This window comes from Astatotilapia calliptera, chromosome 23 (genome assembly GCF_900246225.1).
Source record: "Astatotilapia calliptera chromosome 23, fAstCal1.2, whole genome shotgun sequence".
In the NCBI taxonomy this organism is placed as follows: Eukaryota; Metazoa; Chordata; class Actinopteri; order Cichliformes; family Cichlidae; genus Astatotilapia; species Astatotilapia calliptera.
Window position 1 is genome coordinate 6,009,063 of NC_039323.1, and position 27,127 is coordinate 6,036,189.

The window sequence follows — 27,127 nt, forward strand, 5'->3', positions numbered from 1 at the left end:
TGACATAACAGAAAACTGCTCAGTGACATGGAAATTAAACACATCCTGGATCTTAAATGTGTTTTAGAAAATTTTTAAAAGAAACTTACAGAGAACTCTTTAGAGAAATCGATTTGCACTCGAACATCTTTTCTCACTGAGCCCGTTTGCTAGCGTTTGTAGTCCCGCAAAGTACTTCAGCCTCAACTGTTTAAAAGTCTCTAGCTATCTTGGCTTTTGTGATTTTCTTTCACAAGATATTTTCCATCTGTAACTTCAAACGGTTTACAGGGAAAACCCAGAAGTTTGACGGGGTGCATGTTCGTGAGATAAAGGTGGCTTGAGGTTTAAGGCAGTTTTCAGAATTAATACTCCTTCATGTTCATGGTTCAAATTCAGAAACTCTCTGAAAGTGTTACTTTTCACAAGTGACATGACAAAATTTGGTATTCTTAACACAAATACTATAAATAAAAAATACACAAATTTTTAAATGATTCAACCTTTTATTGACATTTCATTTTCTTTCACATAAACTTTATGCTCCACAGAACTTTTTTTTTTTTTTTTAATAATCAATCTTTAAACTACAGTGATTTTAAGAGAGCGACAGTAAAGAGCGGCACGTTGTGTTTTTTTTTTCAACTTCCAAACCTCAGAATAAAACCACAGTGTGAAATTTAACAAATAGCGGTCTGAATGAGAAACATACAGTTTATTCAAGGACGTCGCGTTTTAACTACAAAGACAATGTGCAGAGGAAGCGACTGCAGGAAATTGCATACCAGTGATTTCTTTTAAGGAGTTTGTTTTATTTACTTTTGCACACTTGAATATTTTAGATTGCAGAAAGCCCTCCTTCCTGAATAAACTATACCCTCAAATTTGAGATAGATAAAGATACATGCAAAGAAACATGGCATTTTATGTGCCATTTATTGCTTTATCGTGGTACAGCACAGAGGCGATAAGGTTTGGGGGCCCGAGCTACTCCCAACTTGAACTCCAGACTGGGCTGCTCTCCAGCAGGTGCAGTGAATGAAAATCTCTGGAGGAGGGAGGTAAAGAACAGGAATAACTCCATCCTGGCCAGCTGTTCCCCAAGACACACACGCTTACCTACGAATACACCAGAAGTTGAGTGATTTCATTCACAAGGACATTCACCTTAATTCACAGATATTTTTGTAGTTCTTCACACATGAAGTCTGTAAAATGTTGGGAAAAGCATTTCAGGACACTGGCTAAACTTTCCATATCTCATGTGTAGCACACAACGGGACACATTACTGGAAATACTCTTCTTTATTTAAAAGAAGGGTGCCAGCACAAAAAAAAAATGCACACTTTTTGTACTAGGAACCCGGCAGGTTAAAGTTTAATGCTATGAAATTTGCATATGCATATGCACTTCAATCAGGGAAGGTCTTCAACAGATCAGAGTCTTTGTGGGAAAACTGGTGTTTTGCTTCCTATCTGAACCCTTTCTGGTGTTCCACGAAGCTATAACATTTTATAGTGCCCCTGTAAACACATACCCATAAAAAACATGCAACTGTGTTACAGGATATGTGGAGTAACTACTGACTAACCTGCAGCGAAAGGCATAAAGGCTTCTCTCTTCCTGAATTTACCATCCTGGTCCAGAAAATGTTGAGGGTTGAAGGTGTGTGGAGTTTCCCACATCGATTCATCACACAGGACCGAGTGCAGTAAAGTTATGATTATGGTACCCTGAAAAAATACAATTGAAGTAAATGATTTTACTAGTTTGTTTCCAATGCAAGTTTTGAAACAAAGTTTTGGACAGAATCAAGAATTCTCAAGAATTTAGAAACTTAAAAATGTCAAAAATAATAAAATGTGCAATTGTTAATTGTGTTAATTTGCTAGTTGGTGGAAAATCAGCTCATGGAAGAAGCTAATTCCTATAACTAAAGAGCAGGGCTATTAAATGGATTATTGTGTTACATTACACAATTATCCATCCATCCATAATCTCTACAGTCTGTCCTGGGTCTACCCCGAGGCCTTCTCCTGACAGGGCATGCCTTAGACACATCACTCAGTACTACAGATCCTACAGATGCCCGAACCACCTAAACTGGCTTCTTTTGACAGGTAGGAGTAGCAATCTACTCTGAGCCCTCCTCGAATGTTGGAACTTGCCGTCCTGTGCTACAGTAGAGTGACATCTCATCTTTAATCCATAAAGTTTAATATGATGTTGGCCCAACCTTTGCAGCTATAACAGCTTGGACACTTCTCAGAAGACTTTCCAGAAGGTTTAAAGGTGTGTTCATGGGAATTATTGACCATTCTTCTACAAGCACATTTGTGAGGTCAGACACTGATGTTGGATGAGAAGGCCTGGCCTGCCATCTCTGCTCTAATTCATCCCAAAGGCTTTCTATCTATAGGTCAGACTGTGTGCAGGCCAATCAAGTTCTTCCACATCAAACTTGCTCATCTGTGTCTTTATGGGCTTTGCTTTGTGCACTGGTGCACAGTCATGTTGGAACAGGAAGGATCCAACCTCAAACTGTTCTCACAATGTTGGAAGCATGAAATTGTCTAAAATTTCTTTGTATGCTAAAGCATTAAGAGTTCCTTTGAATGGAACTAAGGGGGAGAGCTCAACTCCTGAAAAACAGCTCCACACCATAATCCCCCCTCCACCAAACTTTACACTTGGCACAATGCTGGCACCTGACAAACCCAGAGAACACGTATCCATTGCTTTGGAGTCCAGTGGCAGCGTGCTTTTCGCAGCGTGCATCTGTTGGGTTTCCTTTGCTCTTGGTGATGTCAAGATTGCAGCTGCAGCTCTATTCCATCAAGTTCTCTGTGCACTGCTCTTGGTCTAATCTGAAAACCACGTGAAGTTTGGAGGTCTGTAGTGATTGATTGTTTGACTCTGCAGAAATTTGATGACCTCTGTGCTCTGTGCGCCTCAGCATCTGCTGGCCCCCACTATGTGATCATGGCTGTGTTGCCGTCGTTCCCAATTGGTTCCACTTTGTTATAACACCACTAACAGTTGACTGTGGAATATTTAGTAATGAGGAAATTTCATGACTGGACCTGTTACACAGGTGACATCCTATCACGGTACCACGCTGGAATTCACTGAGGTCCTGAGAGCTCCCAGTCTTTCACAAATGTTTGTAGTAGCAGTCTGCATGCTAAGGTGCTTGATTTTATACACCTGTGGCCATTAAAGTGCCAGGAAGACCTTGATTTAGTGATTTGGATGAGTAAGTAATTACTTTTGACAATATAATGTATTTATGTCTGTGAAGGTTGTCAGTCATCCAGGTTATGGTAATCTAGTGCACTTGGAAGGAAAAGCGACTGGACTTCTCTAAGTTTCTTGAAGGATCCTGCAACACGGGGCAGAAAATGTTCCCTCCAAGCCACAAGAGAGAGAGATGGAGCACACAGATGTAACGAACGCTCTTAAAGCATGTGGTTATCGAATCAGCAAAGATACTGTAAAAAAGGTCAGACATCAACTAGGGAGAAACAGAAGGAAAACAGAATAGCATTGTCAGCACTGTCATCTCCTATCATCCCTTTATCAGAGAAACTCAGGAGAGACTTCTCCAAACACCTCATCCTAGTGTACTTCAGACCTTTGGCTCATGTGATTAGGCAGATGATCAATAGTGGGCCAGTGACCCTCTTAAGGGACATTCCTAATATGGCTTAAATCCGGGACTCTCCACCAGAAGCTTCTCAGATGAGAGGTGAAAAATCTTCAAGAAACTTAAAGAAGTTCCTGAGATAATGTATTTATATATTTATACGCCTCTAGAGTTGGCGTATAAAGGAGGATTTTTAGTACTTTAAGTGAAATACCCAAATTCCCAGCATGTTTTTGGTTTTGATTATTATTATTACATTTAATCTGTCTAAAAACATTCTTAATTATCTGATAAAAGGATAGGTCATTTCAAAAAATGACAAAAACCTCACTTGGGAAATAACATATGAACTGTATACCTTTGGGATTGCATAGTTATCCAGTGTGGTGTCTTTGCTTGTCATGTGAGCCAAATTGAGGGGGATGATGTTGGCCATTCTCTGAATCTCATGAACGACAGCATCAGTATAGGGCATTTTTTCTCTGTCACTCATAGAGGGCTGTCTGGATGAACCAATCACAGCATCTATCTCAGCCTGGACTCTCTCTGCACAGTGAAAACAGGAAACAATGTGAGTCTGTGTGCAGCATAGATGACTTACAGGGAAAGTTTACACATCTTACACGCATCCTCTCACAATACATATGATCTCTTAGGGACCCCCTGAGAATATAAAGAGATGGCAAATTGATTAGAAAATATGTAGTAAAGGTGGATGTGATTCATAAACACACCTTGTATGTCAGGGTAGTAGATCATGTAAAGCAGTCCCCAGTGTAAAGTAGTGGTTGTAGTTTCAGTTCCAGCACCAAAAAGATCCAGAGCGCAAAAACACAGATTTTGTAAATCAAAACCAGATTCTTTGTTCTCCTTCTATAAGTGTGAGAGAGGATCAAAAATGTGTTACATGCCAACAAATCACACATTTTATTAGAAATGTAGACAACAGACAAGGAGCACTTTACTCACCTCTCCCATTTCTATGAGAAAAGCATCAATGTAATCTCTTGGTGATGAAGGGTCAATATTTTCTTTGTGTTCATTGACCTTTACCTTTACAAACTCAATTAACTGTTGTACCAGAAATAATATTTCCTTGTGAGATCCAGGAATCCACTTCATCAGCCAGGGCATTGTGTTGTACATCTACAGAGTTCGAAGACAGTTTCAGGTACACCTGTTGACTACTGGCTTTTACACCAGATAACTCAAGAACTACAGATATTTGGAAACCCCTTCAAATGTCATGAAATATTAGATCCCAAAACACAAGGAGATGTAAACAAGAACTGAGGTTGTTTTTCTTTTCTCTTAAGAAGTGAAGATATAAATTTCTTGACCTCCTTTCAGATTCCCCACACTAGTCCTTTAATGTATATTTTGTCCTCCCTCCAGTCACCCCCAACCGGTCACGGGAGATTTTCAACCATACATACATTAAACAAAAATCACATTGGGGAGACAGGTCAGAACAGGTAGCGTAAAGAAAAACAATGAAATGTACGAGACAAAAGGGCAATGGAGGAGAAAAAAGAGGACTGTACTCAGACTGAGCTCCTGATAGGGGATCAGTATGAGAACAGAAAACAAAAACTCCTCAGCACAGAAGCACATGAATCTTCACATCGTAAGACCATGAAAACACGTGACAAGCAACAGGGGTGGGTGAGTAGGTTTAGAGTAAGACAATGTAAACAGGTGGTGGCCCCTCCCTGGGCCTGGTTCTTTCTGAGATTTGTTTCTGTAAAGAGGGAGTTTTTCCTTCCCACTGTTACCAAGTGCTTGCTCATAGAGGATCATCTGCCTTTAGGTGTTTTCTCTGTATTATTGTAGGGGTCTTTACCTCACAACATAAAGCACCTGGAGACGACTGTTGATATAGTGTTGTAAATAGAGCTGAATTCAATTGCCTAATCTAACTAAACATAAAGTAGTTAGAACTTCCCCTTAACTAGAAACAACAGTTTCATGTCATACAGAAATTTTTGGATTGGAAATAAAGCTACTGTTGGCTGCTTGTTGACTGATTTAGCTGATTTTTAAGTCGGATGTCCTTATTTATGCAACTTCAATGGGATTTATGTTTCAAACATAAAATAATCTTTTGCTTGTTTGGTGACTGTGTAAACTTTTACACTATGGATCCTACAATTGCAGCAAAAATACGACTGGTTAATTTTAACAATATCAGCAACACGGACAATTTTAGTGCCAGATCAGTACTTTTACCTTTGATTCATAAAATAGATTTCACACAATAATATTTGTGTACATTTACATGACTCATAGTTTGAATACGCACCTTTTAGTTTTAGTAGACTGACATTACTGTATTCGTTTTCAATAAAATTTCTTCGGCAATGTTTCAAATTAAACACATTTTAGTTACAGAATAAAATAATTAATAAAATTATTGGATGTATTCTCACCTGTACTGACAAACTTCCCTGTAAATGCATAATCTTGTTGAATTTCTGGAGAATAGACTGAAACTCCTTGTCAGTGTAGTCGAATCGATTCCCAAACACCAAACAGCAGATGATGTTGGACACAGCGTTGTTTATCAGTGACTGGGTATTAAAGGGCTTTCCTGTAAAATACATAAAAAAGACTGAGGAACCCTTGCATCATGTCAAAATAATAAAGAAAATTGGGACCCAAAACATCACAAACAAAACATCAAATATGATGAGTCACTGGACAACGCATGTTATATGAATCGCATGCAACAGGTGTCATGATACCTAAGTACACAATGTATGTAGCTGTTGGTGCATGCGTTTGTCTTCAAAGTTGAAGGTAGTGTGAGTTAATTTTTTTTGTGCCTTGCTTATCTGCAAAAGCCTCTATGAGGTACTGGCACTCCTGCTGGATGGATAAGTCCAGGGTCTTCTTGCCCAGACCAAAGTTTCTGAGAGTGTGAAGAGCAAATCTCCTCTGTTGCTTCCATGGATAACCATTTGACATCACAAGACCTTTTAGGAACATACAGAAACATTAACTCCAAAATGGTGTAAATTGAGCCTGATCTTGCTCAACTTCAAATATGAAAATACAACCAACTCCACCTTTGTTTCCTGCTAGTTCAAATATGGGTATGACAGGACGATCTATTAAGTCTTCTCCTTTTTGTACCAAGGCCTCTTTCACAGACTTGTAGCCATTCACGACCACAATTCTTCCACCAAATAGTCGCAGGCTGAAAACGTTTCCATACTTCTCTGCAAACTGAACACAGGCATTGACATTGTGGTTGACCACTGAGTGGACATATTTTTTAAGAAGTCACTGTCATGTGATTGTCCATTTCAGTTTTAACCCCCAAGTTTAACTGTTTCTTATCAGCTGCTGAAATCTATTTAAAAGTATAATTTCTAATGCTGGTTGGGTTTTTCAGTTACCCTTTTTTAAAATCTGGAGGACAAATTACTTAATCAACAATATAAAATTAATAGCATGTATCAATATTGTGCCCCCCACCCCGACCCCCAGTAAAGAGAACAAAGGGGAATCTGGAATAGAGTTCAGTTTGGCTATCTTGCATTTAAGTTAATAATTTACTATTTACCTGACATGTTTAGGACTTTTTTTAAAAAACAAAACCTCACATTTACTGATTTACTTAAATCAATACGCAAAAAGTGCAGTGTGATATAGCTGAGTGTTGTTTACGCTTCTGACCCTTTATTTTCGACTACACAGCAATAAAGCTATTTCTATACCTCTGCGAACTGCAAGTGAAGCCTGGCAGGTTGGATACGCCAAAGATCACCAATGAAAGCAAGAGCCCACGGTCCAGGAGGAAAGTTTTTTGGCACTCTGTTCTTCAAAAAATCAGTCAGAAGCAGGAAAACACACACAAATAGTAAAATGCTCCCGCCGTCAATCCACTCCAGGCCGAGCACGCTGTATATTCTCTCCATAGCTTTACTCTGTTATGCAAAAGTAACTCAGTGTTCAGCTACAGGGACAGAATATTATATAACCCAATGCCCGAGAGTACATAACCCAGCCCAAAGTCCAGATAAAGCCTTGATTACACTCCTAGTTGTTAGAAACAAGGTTTTGGTTTGTTTTTCTCCCCTAAGTTGAGTGAAACATTTAGTTCTGTGACTCAAATTAGCAGAACTGTGGTTTGTCATACAGTGACCGGATGTCTATGCCCATATCTTTTTTTTTTTTTTTTAAATACAAAAACCCAATCAAGGAGATAAATAATGAAGTCAGTAAAATGAATATTTCTTGCAGTGATGCCTTCCCTTGGAGGTTGTCTTTGATTAAATGTGAGTGCTCTTGCACCATTATAATAGCCACATATGGCCAGATTACACTCCAAGTTAATGAACACACCATACATGGGCATTGTATTGTGCTGTAACTGTGTTGTTGCCAGGTAATGGCTGAGGAACACAAAACCGTATTGCACAATACAAACATTGAGAAATGCCCAGGGCAGGCACCTCCGACTGATAGCAGTGTGAACTTAAAAGAAATCAGGCTAAGAAGAATTAGATCAATCCAAACTGGATTCAGTGAAAGATGAATATATGTTACTCACACACACATTTTCATATCAGGCTACGTTTATTTGTTCAGCACATTTAAAACCACAGAAGGTCTTTCAAACTGCTTCACAGTCAGGGCTCAACAATGAATCATTAAAAAGTGTGTAGTTTAATGTCAGAATCTTATATTTGTATACAGTATAATAGTGTATGTAATGTCTAAAGGTTTAATCAAACAGCATGCTGGCTCACAACATAATACAAATAGACAATGGTGAAACAGAAACTGCTTGACATGAAAAATGTAATAAAAGACAAATGTACACTGTAAGAAATAGATGTGTTTAGCTTATACTTGATGGTTTAACGTGCCACGGCACAGAGGATGTAAGGTTTGGGACAACAAGTGGTTCCCAGACTGGGCTGCTCTCCAGCAGGTGCCAAGAATGAAAACCTCTGAAGGAGGGAGGTGAAAACACCCCAAAGTTGTGTCCTGGGGTTGTTCTGCCAAAATGTGCAGCAAAAAAAACAAAGAGATGTCAAAAATCTCTTTCCAAAAGGCACCATAAACAGCAATGAAACGTCTAGTTCTGCTACTCAAATTAGCAGAACTGTGGTTTGTCATACAGTGACCGGATGTCTATGCTCATTATCCTTTTTTTTTTTTAAATACAAAAACCCAACCAAGGAGATAAATAATGGAGTCAGCAAAATGAATATTTTTAGCAGCAATGATGCCTTCCCTCAGAAGTTGTCTTTGATTAAATGGGAGTGCTCTTGTCCCATCATAGGAGCCAAATATCTCCAGATTACACTCCAGGTTAATGAACACACCATACTGTTTGGGTAAGCCAAATATATCTGGACAGGACCACAACATGTGTGACACTGACACTTTTGCAATACCACATTTGTCACACATGGGGGAGACAGTGCCAAATGTTTTGTTAAGTCTTGGCGTAGTGGAGCTTATGCAAGACTTTAAATTCAATCAACCTGGAATTGACAAAAAACCTTTGAATACTGGACAGGCTCTCTTTTGAAAGTTCATCTGAAATCACACTTCAGTTAATTGGTGAAGGCTTCACTAACATGGTTGTGCTAACTGCCATAACGAAAACTGGAAGCTAAATGTTTGGGAGTTTGTGGCATTGAGAAGAGGTCATAAAAAACATGACTTATTTAAAAAAAGCATGAATTTGGGAACAGAGCTCCATCCAAAATGTCTGATTTGAAGGTAGTGATAAAAATATGACTGATGAAAATGCAAACTATTAAACCAGTTGTTTTTTTGTTTTGTTTTTTAAATAAATGACACTGGTGGAAAAATGGATAAGACAAGAGAGTCCTCAAGAGTTTGGGTTTACAGGGAGTTTTAAGAACAAGGAATGTGAACAGCAGAAAAATCAGAAATGTACCCCCAAATCATCTATGAGTGGCATAAATTCACTTTTACTACAGCTGAATTTCCCGACAGCACGCTAAATGATTTGATACATTCCAGGAGATAGGGGACAAACACTGTTGGTTCAGACAAGCAAGTCATCAGCACACAAATTCACAAGACTTTCCATTCTTCCAGATTTTTACACCATGAATTCCTGGGTGACTTCTGTTAACCTATGTAGTGCAGTTTTTCTGTGGACAACTTTGTGGTCACAATACCCATGAAAGCACAGCGACGGCTTGCGTTAACCCTCTGACGACAAGGAGACACGTGGATGCTCGTGATGTGAAAGTACAATACTGGTGTGAATGTGCATGTGCATCTTTTTCTGTGTCAGGTCTGATGCCACAAAAGATAGTGGCATGAGAAACATTTAGCTACCACAAACCACAGAGCTGTTCAGGGTGTGGTACATGATCTGGGTCACTAGTTGAATGACTTAGCAGAAAACACACAACCAGGCAGTGACGCATGTCTGGCAAAGGTCTAGGATTTAAAAGGTCCTTTTTCTTAACTGATGCACCCGTACTAGCCTTTGTGATAATAATTAAGTCTTCTGTGCAATAAGCTGGGAAGGGATTCTCCTATAGGACCACAATGGACAACGAGGGAGGCTGCCACCTTAAAAGGTACCAAAATCAGACATGCACAGATCAAAAAGGAGTGCTTGGCTGTGGTTTAGGCATATAGAGCGCTCCCAAAATAACTTTAGCCTGTACATTTCATTACCCAAATAGACCACAAGCCATTGTTTCCACACTTGAAAGGATACTGTTGCAATGGCTTTTTGTTAATGAGAATAGCAAACTTCAATGCACAGGCAAAGTATGTCTTTGAAAACTGCTTGAATTTGCTGACACACTTTCAAGGCACCTTTCAGCCATGCAGAGACCTTTAGATAATGGAAACTGTCATATGACACACATCATACAGTCGATACTGGAAAAGGTTAGAGACCACAAAAAAACGATGAACCCTAAATGACGCTGAGCTGCATGAATCGAGTCATACTATGAAGTCAGATATTCTCTATTATCATGCTGCAACTTGATCCTCGAAGAGTAGAACTACTACATCAGATTCACATGGGCATTTTATAGTGTTGTAACTGTGTTGTTGCCAGGTAATGGCTGAGGAATACAAAACTGTATTGGACAATACAAACACTGAGAAATGCCATGGACATCTCAAACTGATAGCAGTGTGAACTTCAATAAAAAAAACAGACTGAATAAGAAGGATTAGGTCAATCAAAACTGGATTAAGTGAAAGATGAATATATATTACTCACACACACATTTTCAAGTCAGGTCATGTTTATTTGTTCAGCACATTTAAAACCACTGCTTCACAGTGGCACATAGATTATCACTCAACAATGAATCATTAAAAAGTGTTTAGTATAATGTCAGAATTTTATACAGTTTGTATACAGCAGATATGTAATTTCAGTATATATGTATGTAATTTCTAAAGGTTTTATTAAACAGCATTCTGGCTCATAACATAATAGAAATAGATAATGATGAAACAGAAACTGCTTGACATTATAAAATGTAATGAAAGACAAATGTACACTGTAAGAAATAGACGTGTTTAGCTTATACTTGATGATTTAACGTGCCGCGGCACAAAGGCAGTAAGGTTTGGGACAACGGGTGGTTCCCAGTGTGAACTCCAGACTGGGCTGCTCTCCAGCAGGTGCCGAGAATGAAAACCTCTGAAGGAGGGAGGTAAAGAACAGGAATAATTCCATTCGGGCAAGCTGCTCCCCGAGACACACACGCTTGCCTGATAATACACAATAAGAGTTTCAGTCACTATGCTTTCATCTTACAGAGGTTATTACTACAGCTCTGAAACACACAAAAGAGACACCGATCCCCTGCAAACTCAGTGATGTAAGAAATTGTTTGTAGATATAAGTCGGTGCTCACGAACAGTTAACAGCAAGCAGAAACATGCAACACTTCTTTTACCATATCTTGCTCAAACACCTCTCTTGTTGTTTTGCCTACATATTCATCAACAGAATACGTTCACTGAGATAAACTGCCCTCTTGACATACCTGCAGAAAAAGGCATAAAGGCTTCTCTCTTCCTAAAGTTACCATCCTGGTCCAAAAAGTGTTGAGGGTTGAAGGAATGTGGAGTTTCCCACATTGACTCATCATTGAGTACAGAGTGCAATAAAGGCAGGATCATGGTGCCCTGAAGAAACAGGTAAGTTAATTTGTGTTTGTTTAAAAATTATCTCAACTTTTAAGAACAAAATAATTAAACAGGTTAGATGGAAAATCAGCTGATAGAGAAACGAATTATCATTACATATGTTGAGCAATTAATATTTGGATATTCCAAAAGAGCTACTAAATGTGTTGTATCGTATTATGAGTTGTAAAACACTTGTTATTTAACAACAGATGCACCAAACTGCAGTGGTTGTTTTTTATGTTTAACCATTAGCCCACTGCAATTAATTAAGATATTTCCATCATAAATATTGCGCAAAAACTGTCTTTCTGAGTTTATCTATGCTTTAAAGTGACTGAAAAAAAAACATTGCTGAATTTAATGAGTTATTCAGTAGCTATATGACCAGAAACCAGAAAAACAAGCAAAAGGCTTTGGTAAAATAATTCTTAGCATGAGTACCTTTGGGATTGTGTACTTATCCAATATTGTATCCTTGTTTGTCATGTGTGACAAACTCAGTGGGAGGATGTTGCCCATTCTCTGGATCTCATGAATAACCGCATTGGTATAAGGCATGTTTTCTCTGTCACTCATAGAGGGCTGTCTGGATGAACCAATCACAGCATCGATCTCAGCCTGGACTTTTTCTGTACACAGTTAATAATGTGAGTCTACGTCAAGATTTTTAAAGTTGAGAAAACAATTCAAATCTAAGTAAATATATAAAATAGACTTGAGAGAAAACCCAATCCAGAGACAAAATTAAACAGAGACACACATTACAATGTCACATCAGAAACAATCAATTTTTATATAAATGGCTGACCTATAAGAGGCCGCTGTCATTATAAAGTTGAGATACTTGCAGAATATGTAGTCATAGTGACTATTACTCAGTCACAAACCTTGTATGACAGGATAGTGGATCATATACAGAAGGCCCCAGTATAAAGTAGTGGTAGTAGTTTCAGTTCCAGCACCAAAGAGGTCAAGGGTGCAAGCATTCAAACTACTGAGATCAAAACTTGAATCATTTCCTTCATTCTGTTAGAGGCAAAGATGAAAAAAAAAATAAATCTGATGACATTTCATTAAAAATGTAAAAAGAACAAAAACAGCAGAGATGCAGGACAACACTCACCTTTTCCATTTCTATGAGAAAGGAGTCGATGTAGTCTCTCGGAGATGATGGGTTAAAGTCTTCTTTGTGTTCACTGATCCTGTTTTCTATGTAATTATTTATATTCTTGACCAGAGTAAATGTCTTCTGATGAGGTCCGGGCACCCACTTCATCAGCCAGGGCATTGCGTTGTACATCTACAGCGCAGGAGGACAGTCACTAACTTGTCAGACAGCGTGGATATATCTATGACATTTCTATTTATTTAATAAAAATGTACTAAATTAATTAGCTTTCAAAGAGAGATCCACATTACTGTATGTCCCTATGCGAAAAAGTAAAGAACTCTCTTGTAAAATCATGAATTGACTATGATTAATCCCATTTTTTGTAAAGACCTTTTAAATCACTTAAATAGAACCTGTCTGACAAAGTAAAGGAGGCTAAAAGATCTTAAAGCACCTGAGAACGGCTTATAAAAACATTTCTAAGTCGCTGGGACTGCACAAAAAAGATCAGAGCCCTTATCCACAAATGAAGAAAACTTGGAACAGTAGTGAACCTTCATAGGAGTGGTCGGCCTACCAAAATGACTTAAAGAGTGCACCACTGATCACCCAGGAGGTCACAAAAGAACCCAGAAGAACACCTAAATAACTGCATGGGGGAATTTCACTGTCAAAACCACTGCTGCCCAAAAAGAACACAAAAGGTTTGTTTCACATTTGTCAACATCTTGATGATCCTCAAGACCTTTAGAAAAATATATAGATGAGACAACATATGGCATAAAGCTAACACAGTATTTCCTAAAAGAACATTATACTAATAGTCAAACTTGATTAAAAAAACAAAAACAAAAAAACAACCTAATCAAAGCTGGACTCAAGTAAGATTTAGATGCTTTAAATCAGTGGTCTCTATGTATGAATTACAAATATACAAATCACTGGGACACAGAACAATTCAGGAAGGGAACAATTCAAGGAGAGCCTTTTATAATAATGTGATTCAAATAAATATGACACATGCATTTGCATAAATCCTTTTAATTAGATTACTGAATCCTGGTTTAAAGGAGGCTCACCTGTGCCCACATGGTTACCTCCAAGTACAAAAGCTCATTGAAGTCCTGAAGAATAGACTGATGCTTCTCATCACTGTACTCAAATCGATTTGAAAACACCAAACAGCAGATGATGTTTGACACGGCGTTGTTTAGCAATGGCTGTGCATTAAAAGGCTTTCCTGTAAATAAAAATAAAGTGTGGGTGAGACAGAAAATGGACTCCACGTCCAAAGAGAAGACAAACTTGCTTGATATTTACCAAAAAAGCATGTATTATATAAGAAAAATTAGCAATTGTATATTTTATATGTTTAGCAGAAAATTAGATAAGGTCATAAGCAATTATCAAACATTTAAAATGTAAAAATTATCATCAAATAGTGTGTGTCTGTGAAGGTTCTCAGTCATCCAGGTCATCATAGTCTAAGGAGCTTGGAAATCCGAGAAGCTTCTTCAATTCTGAAGAAGCTTCTCGGATTAGAGGTGAAACATCTTCAAGGAACTTAAAGAAGTCCAGACACTTTTCTTTCCAAGTTCCTTAGACTATCAAACAGTGTGATTTTTAAATGCCTTGCTGGTCTGCAAAAGCCTCTGTGAGATACTGGCACTCCTGCTGGATGAATTCTGCCAACGTCGTCTTGCCCAGACCAAAGTTTCTGAGTGTCTGAAGAGAAAACCTCCTCCGCTGCTTCCATGGATAACCACTGGAAGCTACAATACCTTTGAAAAAACATATACAAATATAAATATTTTGACTGGAAGAGAAACTAGGCATGTTGATCACCATCGTCACGCTAATAAATCTAACTTGGTGCCCATCTGATACTCCAATATTAAGTGTGTAATTAAAAGAAATGAAATCACCTTTATTTCCAAATACATCGTCAACCAAAGGAATTATGGGACGATCTGCAAAGTCTTCTCCTCGTTGGACCAGGGCTTCCTTTACAGACTTGTAGCCATTAATGATCACAACTCTATGACCAAAGATTCGAAGGCTGAAAATGTTTCCATATTTCTCTGAAAACTGAATCGACAGTAGATTTAGCTTGTTATTCAACACTTGCATATTTTAGGATAATTTAAAAAGAAATAACTTTTCTGATACAGCTGACTTTTACATTTTTATTCTACCAAAAGAAAACTAAGACTGTAGCAGCTGTGATAAGTGTGACATGTGATACCATGTCCCAAAAAATATAACAACCACAAAACAAGCAAATAAAAACAAAAAACAAGAACTGAAAGCAGCTAATAAAATAAAACAGAAATGCTTGCTTACAAATATTTAATGTCTCTTTACGGGACACTCGGCAGCAAAAAGTAGAAGCTGAAAGGACAATAGCAGCAACTTGAAATGCAGCTCACACTAAGCTTGTAGGCTGTTAGTTATGTTCAGTGTTGCCAACTCCTCAGTAAGGAAAATCGCTATTGGCTGTCCTAAAAGTCGCTAGAAGTCGCTAGATGACGTCATCACCTAATTTGCATAATTGGTCATGCTAATATAATGATAACCTACGCTGTTGGAGAGAGAAATAACATCGTGGAAGAGACATAAAGTTAGCAAAAAACGTCCTAAATGCATTTAGAGTTTATTTAGAACTACAAACTTAATTTCTTTTAGCAATTATTGTTTATTTAATGTCACAATTCCAACCCTGCTCCTTTATTCGGGCTTCGACCGGCAAAAGTGACCCGAAATAGGCACTCTGGTGGAGTTACTTTGTGTGTGAGAGTGTGTGTTTATAAGTAGTTTTAAACCTTGTGATCCACAAAACAGCATAACAGTAAAAGAAGAACTGACTGTGTTACAGACAGTGCGGGAGCAGCGGCTTCGCTCATGCGCGATTCATTTGCAGTTTGGACGCACAGGTGTGAACATCTCCTGCAGCTGGGGGAGGACTATCCTCCGCCCGTGGGGTGCCCACGGCAGCACCGCTGCTTGTTGAGAGTAAGAGCAACACGCCCTTTCACGTCAAAAAGTCGTCATAAATAAGTCTCCAATAATTCCAGAAAAAGTCGCCAGATTTGTCGCTAGTCGCTTTTTAGAAAAAAAAAAGTCGCTAAGGGGTCTGAAAACTCTCTAAATATAGCGACAAAGTTGCTAAATTGGCAACACTGGTTATGTTACCGAATGTTTTAAAGTCTAATAAAAAAACTGCTCTGCCCCATGTAGCCCAATCTAAGTCTAAATGATTACCAATAACGGAGGAATAAAGGGAACCTATAGCACCATTTAGCTACCTATTTGCAGTAAACGAGTCGCCCCATTTTCTATATGAATATATTCTTCTTCTTAACAGCAACAATGATAATAATAATCGTTACTTTGTATCACACCTCTTCGAACTGCAGATGGAATCTGTTAGGTTGCAGGCGATGAAGATCACCAATAAAAGGGAGAGCCCACGGTCCGGGAGGAAAGTTTTTCGGCACTCGGTTCTTCAGAACATGAGCCAGCAGAAGAAAAAGACAGGAAAAAAATAAAATGCTCCTGCCGTCAACCCACTCCAAGCCGAGAGCGCTGTATAATGTCTCCATAGTTCCGCTCATTCGTGTCACTTTACTGTTTTAACTTTGATTTCCCCACTAGATAAAATGGTGGGTGATTATATAACCAAGTGGGTTCGATAGCTGGTCTTCAAAATAAAAGCATTTAATAAAAACATGAAATCAATAACAAGTATCTTACTACGATGATCGTAGCGTGTTTATGTGTGTGTGTGTGTACAATGTTTCCTTGTTAACTGATGGCCCAGTGTAAAGGAAACGTTGCATGTCACATCATCACACATACAGAAATTATTAACATGTATAGCTTTAACAAGCTTTATCTAACAGTTTTTATGATTTTCCTATATGTTATATTAATTGATCATACATCTGAAAATGATACATTCTCTGTTTGTTTGGCGTGTCACGTGTTTCCTGTACTTATTGTAATTTATTTGTCACTGATTTTTGTTTCAATCAGCAGTGAAGGATGCGAAAAAGCATTAATCAAATTAAACAACTCAGCTGATTTGTAAAGAAAGACATTTTCTGGGGGAGTTCCTCTACATTATTTAACAGTTGGGGTAGGGAGATTACAAGCTGTTAGTGATAGCTGTCAGTCCAGTCATTCATTGTATTACTGCCCTCTGCCAAGGTAAAGACTAAAGCTGACACCACTGACACAAGCTCATAATGAAAAAGGCAAGTGCATGCACAAAATCTATTTATTTATGACATTGTGCATTTTATAACAAGCAGTGGTATGAAAAATAAAAACACTCACACCAACTGAAATAAATTATTATGGTTATTAAGATCACCCTGTCACCACCTGGTTTGCCTGCATTCCTCTGATATCCAAATAAACATAAACCTATATACTTTTCAAAATAGTTTGTGAATTTAAAAGGGCCTTCTTGTTTAAGAGTGACATAAGATTGTTGGTAATCAACCCGCCCATTAGGTTATATCATAGAGAGTCTACTGTAGAATAACAACTGATTTCTTATGTTCTTTTAAAGAAATTGGGAAAGTCAAGATAAGGATTACCACGTTTAGCAGAACACCTTCAAAATACCATCAAAGCAAACAGAATTTTTTTTTACTATTCTGATATATTTCCAGAATCTTAAAATACTTTAAACACATCATTGACGAGTGTTAGCTTCATTAACCAGGAGGTCACTGTTTCATGAGGGTCCGTCAGTGCCAACAAAACTGACTAAACACAGCGAGTGGTTTTGTGCAACACAAAGACAGAATCTAAGAGTAATCATCAAGCACAGTGGTGCAAAATTATAGAATTGCATTCCTGCCTCAAGCACTGAGCAACTTCAAAACACTGAATCAAATAAGCATTGTTTCATAGAGTACTTAAAGATTATGTGAAATCATCTTTTGGATAATTGAACTAAAATAGGTTATTGATCCTCGACATACAAGCAAATCCACCAAGATATGGTGGGATTTTGTTTTCAATGTAGACACTGACTCAAGTGTAGATTAAACTTAATAAATTAAAGTTTGAATCCTATGTAAATATCTCTGCAGTACTATTAAACGTTAAAAACAGAATACTGTTTTTTTTTGTCCAGCTGTATTTATCTTATTGTCAAAATTTTACTGAAGTCCTTGTAAATGTTTGCTTATGACAGCGATTATCATGCATATGCAGTGGAATGTGATCTCTTAAAAAGTTGTAATTTAATATTGTAAACCTTTCAAATTTTTATTTGTTGAATACAATGGATGGAATGGCTCCTTTAAAAGGTCTCCATGGTGAGAAGAATTTAGCAGGTATAGATAATGCTTCATATGACAAATATGATGGAGGACATTGATTCATCAAACTGAGTATCAGACAATTTCAGTTTTGTCATAGTTGATGGTTTAACGCGGTACAGCACAGAGGCGGTAAGGTTTGGGACAGCGTGCGGCTCCCAACTGGAACTCCAGACTGGGCTGCTCTCCAACAGGTGGCGAAAGAGAAAACCTTTGAAGGAGGGAGGTGAAAAACAAAAACAACTCCATCCTGGCCAGCTGTTCTCCAAGACACACACGCTTGCCTGAGAATAAACAATATGACATGAGTTTTATTCAAAAAATTTACAAGATATTCACTATATCATAGAGTTTACTACACTTCTGCAACAAACCAAGGATGTATGCCATTTTGTCTTGGCTAAAACAGTACAAGAGGCTTTAATGTACAACAAACCTGCAGAAAATGGAAGGAAAGCATCTCTCTTGCGAAATTTACCATCCTTGTCCAGAAAGTGTTGAGGGTTGAAAGAGTGTGGAGTTTCCCACACTGACTCATCATGTAAGACTGAGTCCAGAGTAGCCACGATCATGGTACCCTGCACAAAAAATACTATAAAAATAACCAAAATACTAAAATTGAAAGAAATAAAAAAAAAATTAAAATTGTTATTCAAGTATATTGGTTTAATTTGCCATATAACAGAAAGTGAGCTGATGGAAAAAGGCAACGTAACATTGTCAAAATGTCCAAAAGAGCTTTTTAGTATGCAATTGTGTCAAACTACAAAGTGTATAATGCCTGTTAATTAAGAACCAGGGACAAGTGCAATGGTTGTTTTAGATGTTTTTAACCTTTAATCGTAGGTGTTAAAAAATTTATCTGTTTTCTCAAAATTTCTAATTTTTACAAGTGTATATTCTGGTGTCTATTCACATTAATTTCTCACTTTCAGTTATTGGTTTGAGTTAATATGAGAACAGTAATGAAGCTGACCTTTTTATTTGATTTGAAGTTGCATTGTCATTACATACAGTATTTCAGAGAAACTAGAGAGAAACCATGCTAAGTCATTGCTGTTTTGATGAAATAGTGGCCGTATGATTTGACATCTACTCTATCTGTCGCAGGACAAAAGGCAGTCTATGCAGGGCCATAAGAGTATCCTTATGTATAGTCATGAATCACTGTAATACAGAGCCCTGATGTAATACTAATGTAATCCATTAGCACAGGTGTGCCACAGAGATCTATTCTTGGACCTCATGTATTTATTCTGCACATAACCACAGACTAAAAATGCACTCAGCCACTGTGTAGTTACAAAACTCTGCATTTTGATGGGTTAGCATTTTGGTTGCTGCCATGTTACTTTTTAGGAGTCAGAAGTTACCATATATTGTTGAGAAGTCTAAACAGGCATGGTACTGTGAATTATTTAAGCATTACATAAGTCATTTTAAGGACTGCATAATATCTGGATAATTTTGAGGAAGAAGAATATTTTCACCATCTTACATCACAAATACACTTTACTTTCCGGGTCCATGTGGTATCAACCTTTTGGGATTTACTTACCTGGAGGATTGATCATACATCAAAAGAGTACAGTTGATAGTGAGTGTTACACTATTTTTATACCAGGCTTTAAATGTGCTTTTTAAAGCTGCTTCATTGGTTATTTTAAGTGTAACATTAGGATTGACTTTTCAAGTCAGCTTCAAGTTGCTAAATTGGTAGACAAGGAATACTTTATTCTACAGCGAAACTGCCAGAAAGTATTATGGTTTGTGTACCTTTGGGATTGTGTATTTATCCACTGTAGTTTCCTTGACTGTCATACGAAGCACATTGAGAGGAATGATGTTGGCCATTCTCTGAATCTCATGAATGACAGCATCAGTATAGGGCATGTTTTCTCGGTCACTCACAGAGGGCTGTCTGGACGAACCAACCACAGCATCAATCTCAGCTTGAACTCTCTCTGCACAGTCAAAACAGGATACAATCAGAGTCTGTATCAAGGTTATTATATTTATCTAAAAGTAAATGAAAAATTAAAATTGACAGTGAGAAACAATTTCAGGTTATTAATGTAAAAATAAAAACGTACTTAAGAAAAAACAGTTACTACCAATACTGAATTATTAACTTCAGATCAAACATAATTAGAAACATAAACAGGAACTATATTTTCAGTTTTAGTATTTGTGAATTTGTTAATATTTGTCAACACAAAAGCTACGAAACATTTAAACATATGTTTATTGAAAGGTGGAAAGTCTATATGAATGTCAATCGGCTATCTTCACATATTGATTTTTTATTGTCAGCTTCATGACCACATATGTGGTCTTCCTGTTTTCTGATAAATAATGCCAGGATCTACTCTGGAAACTAACTGATTCCCAACTAGAAATCAAAACATGCTAAAAAAAAAAAATGATGAGACTATCATAAACTCTGTTTTGTGTATTATGTAGATGACTAACACAACCTGCATGCTTTTTCTCACAGTACAAGACCGACATGACAAAATACATAGTACTGTTGGGTATTACACACGCACCTTGTATATCAGGGTAGTAGATCATGTAAAGCAACCCCCAACGTAAAGTAGTGGTAGTAGTTTCAGTTCCAGCAAAAAACAGGTCCATGGTGCAAGCATGTAAGGTACTGAGAGAAAAACTTGAATCTTTGCCCTCGTTCTATCAACAGTCCAAGCAGCAGAAATTAAAATATCTTATATTTCAGGTTGCATTACAAGACCAAAATGAACAAACATGATGGAGCTCAAATACAACACTCACCTTTGTCATTTCTATAAGAAAGGCATCAATATAGTCTCTCGGTGACGCTGGGTTAAGGGTTTCTTTGTGGTCTTTGATCCTGATTTCTATAAAGTCCTTTACCTCTTGTGTCAGAGTGAACATTGTCTTATGAGGTCCAGGTAACCACTTCATCAGCCAGGGAATTATGTTGTACATCTACAGAACAGGAAGCCAGATTAAACCATCTTTTCATGACTGGACATATCATGCTGTGCATTCAAAGAATTCTGAATTGAAATCTAACACACTTCTAACAGGAATTCCACAGTGGCAAAGCTGGTGGTAGAAATATAATTACCAAGAGAAAAATATTTGAGGACAATGTCAGCAAACATTTTTTTGATTTTTGTTTTAATGAGAGAGATCAAGTTCATATTCCCCAGTGTTCACTGAAATTTAAGTTGATTTAGATAATGCTTCAAAATGAGGAGTTGTCATATAGATGAGAAGTTTCAAGACATTTTTCAAAAAGCACTTGAAGAGACTTGGCTCCACATATTACCCGATATAAGCTGATTGTTATAAAAAAAATCTACTTAGGTACAAATACTACTTGTGAACACACGTATACAAATATGATGTCTATTGGGATTAAGGATCCTTTATTGTTATTCATCATGAAGAAAATGTGATAGAAAGAGATGCAATTACTCAGGTCTCATCTCAGTACTAGTAACATTTAAAAATAATAGACAGACATTTAGAGATTTCTCCAGATACAGACAGACAAACTGGTGGTAGCTAACCAACCGGACATTTTAGTGGAAGACAAGCAGAAGTATGTATATATATATATATATATATATACACACACACACACACATATATATATATATATATATGTCTGCAGAAATTCCCCCCACCCCTACAGGTGGGGGGAATTTCAAGCTCAGGCCCTCTACCAGAGACCTGGGAGTTTTGAGGGTCCTGTGCAGTATCTTAGCTGTTCCTAGGACTGCGCTCTTCTGGACAGAGATCTCTGATGTTGTTCCTGGGATCTGCTGGAGCCATTTGCCTAGTTTGGGAGTCACTGCACCTAGTGCTCTGATTACCACTGAGATCACCGTTACCTTCACCCTCCACATCTTCTCTGAGCCCTTGTTACTTCTGCAGCTTCTTGTGTTATTTCTTCCTGATGTTGCTGTCATTCGGTATCACTATGTCTATCACTACGGCTGTCTGCTGCTTCTGCTTGTCTTCCACTACAATGTCCGGTTGGTTAGCTACCACCAGTTTGTCTGTCTGTATCTGGAGAAATCTCTAAATGTCTGACATTTTGTTTATATCTGTGGGCTTTGCATCTGCCAGGACTTGGCTTCCTCCTCTCTGCCCTTTGGTGTGTTTTAAATCAATTTGATTACTGCATAATGTAGGATGGTGGAAGGAGATTCACCTGTATCGATATGCTTCCCTGTAAGCGCAAAATTTCATTGAAATTATGAAGAATAGACTGGTACTGCCGGTCAGTGTACTCAAATCGATTCCCAAACACCAAACAGCAGATGATATTCGACACAGCATTATTTATCAGTAGCTGGACATTAAAGGGCTTTCCTGCAAATAAAGACAGAAAATATGGGGACAAGTACCCAGTGTCATAACAAAGCAAGCCCACTCTATTGAATGGTGGCAATCATGTCACCAAGATGTTTTTTATACCTTGGTGTTCTGTGAAAGCCTCTGAGAGATACTGGCACTCCTGCTGGATGTATAACTCCAGAGTCTTCCTGCCCAGACCAAAGTTTCTGAGTGTATGAAGAGCAAATCTCCTCTGTTGCTTCCATGGATAACCATTTGAACCCACAAGACCTTTGAACACACAAATACACAATAATAGATTGAATAAGAAACACTACCTTACACCCCTGATTTGGTGTCTCAATTATGTTGTTCATTGTATTCAACACTAACTATATATATTTTTTTTAATGAAAAAGAGAAAAACAGAACCTTCATTCCCAAATAAATCTTCAAACAGTGGTACGGTGGGTCGATCTATGAAATCGTCTCCTTGCTGGACCAGGGCTTCTTTCACAAACTTGTAGCTATTAATGACCACGGTTCTTCCACCAAAGAGTCTGATGGTGAAAATGTTTCCATATTTCTTTGCAAACTGAACAAAGACAGCAGGTAGATTTTGTGGTTCAACAGTACTCAGAGAATTAATACTGCTTCTACATCTTTACTGCAGATACTATAAGATTGCAGCAATGTTGCCTCATTAATATTACAGGGAGTGCAGAATTATTAGGCAAGTTGTATTTTTGAGGAATAATTTTTTATTGAACAACAACCATGTTCTCAATGAACCCAAAAAACTCATCAATATCAAAGCGGAATGTTTTTGGAAGTAGTTTTTAGTTTGTTTTTAGTTTTAGCTATTTTAGGGGGATATCTGTGTGTGCAGGTGACTATTATTGTGCATAATTATTAGGCAACTTAACAAAAAACAAATATATACCCATTTCAATTATTTATTTTTACCAGTGAAACCAATATAACATCTCCACATTCACAAATATACGTTTCTGACATTCAAAAACAAAACAAAAACAAATCAGCAACCAATATAGCCACCTTTCTTTGCAAGGACACTCAAAAGCCTGCCATCCATGGATTCTGTCAGTGTTTTGATCTGTTCACCATCAACATTGCGTGCAGCAGCAACCACAGCCTCCCAGACACTGTTCAGAGAGGTGTACTGTTTTCCCTCCTTGTAAATCTCACATTTGATGATGGACCACAGGTTCTCAATGGGGTTCAGATCAGGTGAACAAGGAGGCCATGTCATTAGTTTTTCTTCTTTTATACCCTTTCTTGCCAGCCACGCTGTGGAGTACTTGGACGCGTGTGATGGAGCATTGTCCTGCATGAAAATCATGTTTTTCTTGACGGATGCAGACTTCTTCCTGTACCACTGCTTGAAGAAGGTGTCTTCCAGAAACTGGCAGTAGGACTGGGAGTTGAGCTTGACTCCATCCTCAACCCGAAAAGGCCCCACAAGCTCATCATTGATGATACCAGCCCAAACCAGTACTCCACCTCCACCTTGCTGGCGTCGGACTGGAGCTCTCTGCCCTTTACCAATCCAGCCACGGGCCCATCCATCTGGCCCATCAAGACTCACTCTCATTTCATCAGTCCATAAAACCTTAGAAAAACCAGTCTTGAGATATTTCTTGGCCCAGTCTTGACGTTTCAGCTTGTGTGTCTTGTTCAGTGGTGGTCGTCTTTCAGCCTTTGTTACCTTGGCCATGTCTCTGAGTATTGCACACCTTGTGCTTTTGGGCACTCCAGTGATGTTGCAGCTCTGAAATATGGCCAAACTGGTGGCAAGTGGCATCGTGGCAGCTGCACGCTTGACTTTTCTCAGTTCATGGGCAGTTATTTTGCGCCTTGGTTTTTCCACACGCTTCTTGCGACCCTGTTGACTATTTTGAATGAAACGCTTGATTGTTCGATGATCACGCTTCAGAAGCTTTGCAATTTTGAGACTGCTGCATCCCTCTGCAAGATATCTCACTATTTTTGACTTTTCTGAGCCTGTCAAGTCCTTCTTTTGACCCATTTTGCCAAAGGAAAGGACGTTGCCTAATAATTATGCACACCTGATATAGGGTGTTGATGTCATTAGACCACACCCCTTCTCATTACAGAGTTGCACATCACCTAATATGCTTAATTGGTAATAGGCTTTCGAGCCTATACAGCTTGGAGTAAGACAACATGCATGAAGAGGATGATGTGGACAAAATACTCATTTGCCTAATAATTCTGCACTCCCTGTATATCTCTTAACAAGAACCCAAACTGCAAACACATGAGAAAATATTTAAAAAGAGAATATAAGTAACCGAAAATGCAGCTCTGGCTGAACCCTCTTGATGTGGTCTCCATAAACCAAACTCAAGCAACAAATCTTTTCTCTTGTGTGAATAAAGGCAACTGCAGATAAAGTTCACTGAGTTAATGATTGCCAGAGTTTTAAATGGGGACTTGCCTGAACTTGTTCTGTAGTACTTTAAACAGGCAGAAGGTCCTTTTACTAACTATTACATCCATATTACAAATATTCTTCCACTGAGGATAAGTAATGGCCATTGAAAAAAGATGCTCCTTTAATTCTTGGATATTTTATTATTAACCCTTCAGAGGAGGTTATGTTTTTGGTAGCATTTATATCCATGCATGCCAGCATTTTGTTTGTAAACATGACAGCTCAATTTTAAAATTTATTGTTATTTATTGTTTTTGTTGCTATGCATTTGCATTTAAATATCTTGTCAAATTTGACCTCTTATGTCATTTTTTCATTTCGCATCTGCCTTTCTTGCAGGTTGACCCCAAGATGCGTTAAATTTTTATAGAAAGTTTTATTGAGAGAAAGAGAAAATTAGCTAGAAATATATTGTAGTATTATATTGTAAAATAAGCACAAGTTATACTATTATCCATTACCTACTCCTATATAACATTTTTGTAATTAAAGTAAAGCTACCCTTATCTGATTTTTAAGGAAAAAAGAAAGAAAAGAAAGATATTAAAATTAAAACACTATTCCCTTAATAGTAAACACGAGTACCTCTCTGAACTGCAGGTGTATTCTGTCAGGCCTGATGCGATGAATGTCACCGAGAAGCGGGAGAGCCCACGGTCCAGGTGGGAAGTTTTTCGGCACTCTGTTCTTCCAAATATCAGACAACAGCAGGAAAACACAGAGAAATATTAAAATGCTCCTTCCATCTATCCACTCAAAGCCAAGAACACTGTATAATGTCTCCATTTAAAGTTCTTAATGTCGCATGCTGGATTACTGTAGTGATTTAACTGTGATGCTACCACGAAACAAAGTGCGATCAGATAAATGGGTGGACTACTTAAAACACAAAGGTGAAGCTAAGACTAGCCTTCAAAATAAAAGCTGATAATGGTGGTGTTATTTTCAGTTTTTTTTACACATAGTACATTATTACATGCAAAAAGGCTACACATAAAATTATGTATGAAGTACTGATTACTGTATCAGTAATATCGGTGATTGACATTGTGAGGGAAAAACAATTATTTCCTGCATAAAACAAAGAATAACCCACCAGCACAGCCAACCCACCTCCTAAAGAAAAGCGAACAAAGACATGTATATGTAGATATGTAAACAGTGTCCAGTAACTTTATACCATTTCATAATGATGGAGAGGCCAAACTATTGAGTGCTGCATTATTAAGTGGCTGAATAAAACAATGATATAGCTTCCAAGCAAACATCTTGTTTGTGTGCTTGGAAGTTTTTTTTTCTTTTCACAATTTAAGTCCTTTCAATGGCAGTCAAGCCTGAATACGAACTACCAAGCTAACAATTACGCATGTTTAATTCTAAAAAAAACATGGTTGACTCATGTAAGTAGAACACGAGGAAAGAAAAAAAGAAGTCTGGTTGCAAATTTTGAAGCCAATATGATAACCTTATTACACCAACGATGTGGATGTCTAGCTTTTTAGATCCAATCTGGTCTTTAAGTCTGACGTCATTAGCCGTTTCCGGGCCCAAATTCCGCTTCAGGTCCCAAAATCAAACAAACACTGCAGCATTACATGACTGTGGAGTTACAAACTGTCTAAATTCTTTCATCTTTAATCAGTGTGGCTGCTGTAACAGGTAACAATTAAGTTTAACATCCAGGCATCCATGAAAACAGGATTAATAAAATTTGGAAGTTAGCAGGGAGTTAGCTCGCTAGTTTCCACCTAAACATAATATACCAGGTTCTGAAAGGGATTTCTGAAAAAAATTAAGATATACAGCTCTGCTATCTGCGAACATTGAGGAAGACAGCAAGCTAAACAGTAGTGATGCTTGTAGGGTTACTGAAGTTAGACTAGCTGTAAAATATTAAGATGTGCTACTTGATCGCTAGTGACACAGTTGTGTTAGCATAATAGACTTTGACAGTTTTGAGAGAGAGTGAGTCCAAAAGTCCGCAAAACTACAGATATCAAAGCAACTGCAGAGCGAAAACAATTAATCCTCCTGACAACTTTGTGGTGTTTACTGCCAGGGGTATGCTACTATATCCATT

At 37.9% G+C, this 27,127-nt stretch overlaps 3 protein-coding genes across 3 annotated transcripts; all 3 read right to left on the bottom strand.

Annotated features, from left to right (window-relative positions):
* Window positions 1–595: 595 nt before the first annotated feature.
* On the bottom strand, window positions 596–7,615 carry LOC113016259 (cytochrome P450 2J6-like). The gene is made up of 9 exons (XM_026158961.1): window positions 7,349–7,615; window positions 6,695–6,854; window positions 6,452–6,601; window positions 6,056–6,216; window positions 4,596–4,772; window positions 4,361–4,499; window positions 3,985–4,172; window positions 1,572–1,713; window positions 596–1,098 (listed from the first exon to the last, which is right to left on the bottom strand). The coding sequence occupies exons 1-9, from the start codon at window positions 7,547–7,549 to the stop codon at window positions 923–925; spliced, it is 1,494 nt and encodes a 497-aa protein (XP_026014746.1). The 5' UTR covers window positions 7,550–7,615; the 3' UTR covers window positions 596–922.
* Window positions 7,616–10,876: 3,261 nt separating this feature from the next.
* LOC113016253 (cytochrome P450 2J2-like) lies at window positions 10,877–16,581 on the bottom strand. Its single transcript, XM_026158955.1, has 9 exons — window positions 16,305–16,581; window positions 14,829–14,991; window positions 14,535–14,684; window positions 13,983–14,143; window positions 12,916–13,092; window positions 12,680–12,818; window positions 12,234–12,421; window positions 11,648–11,789; window positions 10,877–11,369 (listed from the first exon to the last, which is right to left on the bottom strand). Exons 1-9 carry the CDS (start codon window positions 16,515–16,517, stop codon window positions 11,194–11,196), a joined length of 1,509 nt encoding a protein of 502 aa, XP_026014740.1. The 5' UTR covers window positions 16,518–16,581; the 3' UTR covers window positions 10,877–11,193.
* A 583-nt stretch (window positions 16,582–17,164) lies between these two features.
* Window positions 17,165–25,887, bottom strand: LOC113016256 (cytochrome P450 2J2-like). Its single transcript, XM_026158958.1, has 9 exons — window positions 25,633–25,887; window positions 23,001–23,163; window positions 22,710–22,859; window positions 22,444–22,604; window positions 21,030–21,206; window positions 20,789–20,927; window positions 20,016–20,203; window positions 18,676–18,817; window positions 17,165–18,523 (listed from the first exon to the last, which is right to left on the bottom strand). Exons 1-9 carry the CDS (start codon window positions 25,831–25,833, stop codon window positions 18,348–18,350), a joined length of 1,497 nt encoding a protein of 498 aa, XP_026014743.1. The 5' UTR covers window positions 25,834–25,887; the 3' UTR covers window positions 17,165–18,347.
* Window positions 25,888–27,127: the final 1,240 nt, after the last annotated feature.

Coding starts and splice junctions, on each gene's coding strand:
- LOC113016259 (XM_026158961.1), bottom strand. CDS start 7,549: ATGGAGAGAATATACAGCGTGCTCGGCCTGGAGTGGATTGACGGCGGG. Junction 6,602..6,694: donor TGAACTAGCAGGAAACAAAG/GTGGAGTTGGTT, acceptor TGTTCCTAAAAG/GTCTTGTGATGTCAAATGGT. Junction 1,714..3,984: donor ATAACTATGCAATCCCAAAG/GTATACAGTTCA, acceptor GTATTTTTTCAG/GGTACCATAATCATAACTTT.
- LOC113016253 (XM_026158955.1), bottom strand. CDS start 16,517: ATGAGCGGAACTATGGAGACATTATACAGCGCTCTCGGCTTGGAGTGG. Junction 14,992..16,304: donor TCCATCTGCAGTTCGAAGAG/GTGTGATACAAA, acceptor CTGTCGATTCAG/TTTTCAGAGAAATATGGAAA. Junction 12,422..12,679: donor CCACTATCCTGTCATACAAG/GTTTGTGACTGA, acceptor AACTGTGTACAG/AAAAAGTCCAGGCTGAGATC.
- LOC113016256 (XM_026158958.1), bottom strand. CDS start 25,833: ATGGAGACATTATACAGTGTTCTTGGCTTTGAGTGGATAGATGGAAGG. Junction 22,605..22,709: donor GGCTTTCACAGAACACCAAG/GTATAAAAAACA, acceptor CTTTATTTGCAG/GAAAGCCCTTTAATGTCCAG. Junction 18,524..18,675: donor TTTCCTTCCATTTTCTGCAG/GTTTGTTGTACA, acceptor GTTTATTCTCAG/GCAAGCGTGTGTGTCTTGGA.